The following is a 6,663-nucleotide window of genomic DNA, read 5'->3' as shown; positions in this document are numbered from 1 at the left end:
AAATTAATTTTATTTAAACATCAATAATTTGTAATAATATTAAAATGTATAAAATAATTTATCATCTTTAAGTCTGTTAAAATTCACCCACCTATTGTTTTTTTATTACAATATACCTAAACTGAAAAGTAATCATATCCACTTATATGTCTGAGTTAATTATTCAAAGCCTAATATTTTCCTATGAATGTAAAGTGTGTATCTTGTGTTAAAATTCATTCATAAACCCTTGTGTTCAGTCAAAATTCCAACATTATTTTATATTATCTAAAATCAATATTCAGTAAAATATTAAATAATAACTGAAAAGCCATATAAGAACCATCATTTTGTATATTGTGTTTTAAATATGTGGTGCACTATAAAAAAAAAATGTATAGACATTTTTTCTTCCATGAAAAAACCTCACATTTTCGTTCTCTCTCACACACATGTTGGCTTCAGTGTATTACACGTAAAACCCCTATCATTCCTGGTCTATTCTATTATATGTCTATGATTACAGATTGCGAAATTGTATTTATTTAAAATTTAAAACCGTGTTGACAATGAAAATATTACTTATTTAATTTTTAAAAAATATGTACCTGTTTTTTATCATATGAATGATTTGTGCCTTAAATAGTGGGTGCGATTACGAGTACGTAGGTAAATTAAAGTATAATTGTTTCTTCCATCAGAGTTCAGGTTTCTTAATCTTTATTGAGTTGGCCCACCCTGCCACAAATGTCTGCGCACGCCTATGGACTATAGGTACCGAAAGTAAATCAACAGAAATTACTTCATCCGAAAATAATTTCGAAATAAGTAATGCATAATAATACTAATACAGCTGATTACAGATAATAAAAAAATGTTGTTTTTTCAATAGAAAATATGGTAAGTTAATAATATGACCGAGTCATTTTTGCTACACATAACTTTGTCACCTCCGTCTGCATAATTATAGATATTAAATGTAATTAATAATGTGTAATTGTAAGTCGAAGGTATACCCAACGCCCACGATTTTTAGATACTATCTTAGTATCTTAAGAGTCAAGAGGACTCTACCCATGCGTTTAATGTCTCCTTCTTACAAGCGTACGACATAACTAATTGTCGTTCACTAGTTTCAATAGTGTACTGTTAATTTTGATATTAGAATTCAGAGTAATAGAGTAAATTTACATATTATCAAACTTTTTGGTAAGAACATTATCTGTGCTCTGCGATTTTTTCGATATTTTAATGTTCAAGTAAGAAATGTGTATGTTAAATATCACAAAATAAAGATGATCATATCGATGGCATAGTGTACACATGTTATGACATTTTTGTAATTGTTCAGGAGACCGATAATTGTGATTTTATTTCACGCAGATTACATGCACTACAACAAACGCGCCGACTTCTAGCAGTTGAAATATTTATTATAAACTTACACTATGCCATCGATATTATCTTACTCGGAAATTAAAATTTTGACTGAAAGCCGACGCTTAAGCACAGATAATGTTCTTACCTAAAAGTTTGATGATATGCCAATAATAAATTCACTCTAATATCAAAATTAACAGCACGTGTATGTCATCGTACGTGTGTAAGACGGAGACAACAAATGAATGGGTATAAGTACAGTAGCGTCCCCTTAAATCGCGGGCAATGGAAAGACTGAATAAGTTAGGTCCATGTTTAGTGCAAATTAATTGAATCGATGGAAAGTTACAAAACTTCTTACACTAACTTTTACAGTTCTACATAATACTGTTTTGTGATTTTCTGCAGAAGTCTGTGGCTTTTTTATAGCTGCTGCATCCGCCTGCTATATAGACTGCTAGAGTGCTGGTTAGTTAACATAGATTCTAATCGTACTTTTTAATTTTTGGCAAACAATCAAAATCATAAAAACCTTATCAATCGATATTGATTATTATTTATTGCCTTTTGGGTTCACTTCTTGACTTCTGGTTAGTAATTATTGAACTTTTTAGATTATGTAAATGCGCAATCAATCTCAAATCATACATTTCAAAATGCGTGTTGAAAATATTTGCAAAATATAAGCACGAGTTTTTCAGATTCGTGCTTTTGTATCGAATATGAAACGTTTTTAAAAATGGAATTTGTGAGTAAAGGGTAGACTTGCAATTTTTTTAAATACTCACAAATTATGACAAAAAATTACTCTGACGATTGCACCTACCAATTTCTAAATTTTAGGACAACTTGTGTTAAGCTAAGTTAAGTTAGGGCGTCAGACTAGCCATACATATTGTCTGTTGACTTTAACTCGAAAACTCTAGCTACCAAATTCCTAGTTTAGCCTAGTTAATCTAGTTTACTAACAAAATATTGATTACGATTTTAAGTCGATATACGCCAATATAGGTTGGCCGACTTTTTGTACGTATGTAATTATAATCGTTGTTAACATAAATGTAAGTATATAACACTTAATATTTTTCTTTTTTGGAGGGGTGAAGGATTTGAGTGATGCCTCGTTTATTCGCTCCCATAGTCTCACGCCCCTCCCTTCTTTGTATCCACGATTTGATCTCTTCTGTGGTCTGGTCTGGGTGTCGGTTGGAGTGAAAAAGTCCAAATAGAAAACGCGTTTTAATTTTTTTACTATATAATTCATACAACGGTACCTACAACTGTTGTATTATAATTTATAATAAATCGGAACTCAAGACAACCTGTTTGAATCAAATTTAATTACAAAATTATCAACATTCTTTACCTTTACCTACTTGCTACATAATTACACTCGTTAGTTGTTGTTACAGACGTTTCTCAAAATGCTCAAAACTTGTCCCTATATAGTATTGTGTACATGGGTTGGCCACCCCTGGTCTAACCTAACTGATCGATGTTCAATAAAAACATTATTTAATATTTATCACTCACTAGTCACTGCTCAGAGCCTCAAATTTCAGTAATCAGTATTATAGACTATCTATTAGGTATCTCCGATTTAGTATTTGAAGTTTCCAAATAATAGTAGTGAGTAATAATATATAATATATAATTTTATATGCATAAATTCGTATTTGGTCACAAAAACAAATCACTACGACTGACGGTATAGAAAAGAACAGAATGCAACAGTTGATCAATTCGTCGTTATTATAATATTGAATTTATCTATTTAAAGGCATTTGAGTACTATTATATTGGACATTCAACATGGGTACGACAGGTATGAGTATTATATTTTTACAATAAATAATAATAATAATTTGCAAACAACATAATATAACTATATTGTATTAGGTACCAAACTATATTCCCGTCGAGTGTTATAATACCTACTTAAATATCTGTGTTGCAAAGTCAAATCATTATTAAAAATAATATTATGTAATATCGTTTCCGGCAGTATATATTATAATATTTATTTTGTACATGACTATAGTTATCGCTTACAAATTGATTGGTCAAGACGTCAAGTGGCCGCTATTCAGTATTCTCTATCTAATGTAATATTGTTTACGCGTCGCGTCCGCCGTCAGTCATACACTCGCTAGTCGCGTTTCGAAAATTAAACCTCTCGTATCTTATTTATTTATCGGATAAATAATAATAAATTGTTATTGAAATGATTCGGTACGTTTTTCGATTGTCGACCGAAGCTTAAAAATTAAAACGAACTACGACTCAAGAGTAACTACTTTAGTGCCCACTCGGTTACTTTAATACGTGTGCCGTGTTATAGGTACACAAAACGTCCTACAATCACAGTCCACAGGCGTATAATATGAAATAAGTACCTGCGTAAACACGTACCTATAACAATAATAATAATATAATACTATCACCGTTCGAAATGTATAGTTATAAAATGTAGATTTCGTTGAAACTGATAAACCATTAATTACGTGTAGGTACGAAATGTATTAGGAAATGTAAACAAATTAAACACTACTCGCGTAGTTCAAACCATGGCTAAATAAGCTAGCCATGGTTCAAACTAGTTCGCTTTGGCATTCCTGTATATTTTATCGCGAAAACTTATCGCGGCAACGTACGTTTTGATGTTAATAACGAATCATATAAAAAATCCAACGAAAATATATCAAGTAGAAAAACCATAAAAAAAAAATGTCTAGGAAACGATTAAAAAGTAAGTATATCAGCGTACTTGACACTTGTCACATAACGATAATGATAATAATTAATAAATAAAAATAATTTTGTTGAATAATAGGTAGTTATATATTTTATTCCCCGAGTTCCTTATGGCTGGATCTGATATAATTTTTCTACATTTTTATACCTATTATTATTAAGGTTGTGTTACTAATATAATATATTACAAGATATTATTAAGATATTAATGTTATCTACAGAGTGATTATTTTAAACGTTAATCGGTGAATATTCTAAACTACGGACGTATAATATACTAAACGTGCTCTAAACATGTAAACAATTTTAAAAATATAATACTATAATATTATGGAATATTTTCAATCAAAAACATTGAATTGTTTCTCGAAGGCTCGAATCTTTGTTTGTTGCTTGAACACATAATTATCACTTAATTGTCTTTAATCTTTATTAATGATACAGTTTCTTCTTTGATCTATAGTATAGTAATCTTTATATGATTATTATTTGTTACCTCTCGGCTTTCGGCTTTCAAAAATAAAAAGTTATCATTTCATTAGGACATGGCTACTACATAGGTATCTACGAAGCGGGGTCAAACATTGTTAGACTTGTGAAAAATGACGTATGTAATTAACAAAAATACAAAATAGCTATCGAGTATTACAAAATCAAAAAAAATTTGATTAAAACGTCAATAAATGTTTGCCGATTGCCGTCGAATGGATCGTCCTGTATACACAGATAATATCTTATATTCTTATCATAATATAATTTTGGCCTAGCGCCGTTCGGCTTTCGATCTTTATTGGCAAATGTCTCCTTGGCAACGGACTTAATATGTTGCCTGTTGCTAAATTCCATTGGCATTTGCTCTAAATATTTCTGTCGGGCGTCCGTTTTTCTCGGTTTTAGGAACCATCTATACTCCTTTTCAAAAGAGAATATACCGCTTTAGGTATGCCGTCTTAAAAATCAATTGGTCTTTACTTTTTAAAATATTTTGTGCTGATTACTATCTGTATTTTAAAACATGAAAATGTGTACACACCGAATATTGTCATATTGATTAATGTTTTATATTTAAATAAATAAAAAAGGTGTTACTATTATTTCAGCTACACCAGAGTTGGAGAACAATAGAATTGAGGAAGCGGTAACATTAAATAATATGACGGAACAAAATCGTAACACGCAGTCCCAAAATTTCAGCCATGTTGGTGCATACTCGTCATTGTATACAATATGTCAGGTAGGTACTTTTTTAAAACAGTTATAATTAAACTTTTTGTTTTTACTATGTTTTTTTTTTGTTTTAGATAGTTGGATTACTACTTATATTTTCTGTATTTTATTGGATTATCAATTTCCGAGGAGGATTTGGATTTACTGAACCCAAAATCATATTCAACTGGCATCCTCTGTTTATGACAATTGGTTTTATTTATTTATTTGCAAATTGTAAGTTTTAATTAACTTAAAATTAGAAAAACTTATTTGCCCGGTTAAGTATATGTTAATGATAACTGGCGGCTGGTATAATATATAACCAACAGTCAGTTCTTACCAACCCCGGTGGAGTGATTAGTCTCCATTCAATGAATGTTAACAATCAGATTTTATTCTATCGGTAATCTGACAGTCTGTTAAATATTAGACTAACTGTCGGATTGAGTTAGCCCAGTAGTAGGTACTGTCAAACAAGGTTACTTGTTTCTAAGGGCTGTGTCAAAAATTATAAATCACAAAATAAAAATTATAACAGTGATATAGTTAAAATATTAGTTAAACAATACTGTTATTTCTGTAAAACTTTGGTTAGTTTTACAAACTTAATGTTGTAATAGTTTATAACAGTCTATAATTAACTTTATTCTTAATATTATGATGTTTCACTCTCATTTGTTGTCTATGTCTTACTAATGCATAATATGGACAATTTTACGTTAAGAATTAATTTTACTCTGTTATTTTTAATATTAGTAGAATCCGTAGAATGAGTATATTATCAAACTTAAAAGTAAGAAATAAAAATATTATCTAAGGCATCTTGAACATTTTTTGTTTATATATTAATTTTAAAGCAAATAGTGAGAATTTTTAAATTGGTTATTTTTTTGTACCTTTTAATATTCTCAGATCCTGCATAAAAATTAAAATATAAACAAATCTGGGGTACCCTAGATAATATTCTTACCTATAAGTTTGATAATTGGGCAATTCACTCCAATATAATAAATAACAGAGTAAAACAAATTCTTCTAAACTTAATATATGTCACGTAATGTGTAAGATAGTGACAACACAAGTGGGCGAAACATCCTCTTAAGAAGACATTACACCCACCCATATATTGTCTCTGTACAAATACTTAAAAATACATGTGTATCCAGGGGTGGATAGGTAATATTTATGTTACAGGGAAATATTTAAAGGGGCCCCCAACTGAAAAAAAATTTGGGTCGCTTCGCTCGCATTAGATATTCAATCTAACATCTTTACCCATAAATAAAATGTTTAGTGCGAAAACGTCTTTTTAGTTAAAAAAATTACAACTTTATTGGGAAA

At 29.9% G+C, this 6,663-nt stretch overlaps 2 protein-coding genes across 9 annotated transcripts in view; one reads left to right on the top strand and one right to left on the bottom strand.

Annotated features, from left to right (window-relative positions):
* LOC100168938 (glutathione synthetase) overlaps window positions 1-3,527 on the bottom strand; it is a 24,324-nt gene extending 20,797 nt beyond the window's left edge. For 2 of the 3 annotated variants that reach the window (XM_003242377.4, XM_008181746.3), the window contains exon 1: window positions 3,412-3,527. The gene's annotated coding sequence lies outside the window, so the exon portion shown is untranslated. Of the gene's footprint in view, window positions 1-587; window positions 702-3,411 lie in introns of those variants that run through there. The other variant, XM_029491510.1, reaches the window with a different exon arrangement.
* The window catches only part of LOC100158780 (cytochrome b reductase 1-like), an 8,763-nt gene continuing 2,868 nt past the window's right edge, over window positions 769-6,663 (top strand). The window contains exons 1-4 of one of the 6 annotated variants that reach the window (XM_008181731.3): window positions 2,883-3,067; window positions 3,140-3,184; window positions 5,214-5,347; window positions 5,415-5,556. In XM_008181731.3, the coding sequence (XP_008179953.1) occupies window positions 3,172-3,184; window positions 5,214-5,347; window positions 5,415-5,556 (289 nt within the window). In that variant the 5' untranslated portion in view covers window positions 2,883-3,067; window positions 3,140-3,171. Of the gene's footprint in view, window positions 880-2,882; window positions 3,185-3,936; window positions 4,109-4,326; window positions 4,410-4,908; window positions 5,054-5,213; window positions 5,348-5,414; window positions 5,557-6,663 lie in introns of those variants that run through there. The other 5 variants (XM_008181733.3, XM_008181730.3, XM_008181729.2 and 2 more) reach the window with 5 other exon arrangements.

This window comes from Acyrthosiphon pisum, chromosome A3 (genome assembly GCF_005508785.2).
Source record: "Acyrthosiphon pisum isolate AL4f chromosome A3, pea_aphid_22Mar2018_4r6ur, whole genome shotgun sequence".
Classification (NCBI taxonomy): Eukaryota; Metazoa; Arthropoda; class Insecta; order Hemiptera; family Aphididae; genus Acyrthosiphon; species Acyrthosiphon pisum.
This window is presented reverse-complemented; position numbering and strand designations above follow the sequence as displayed.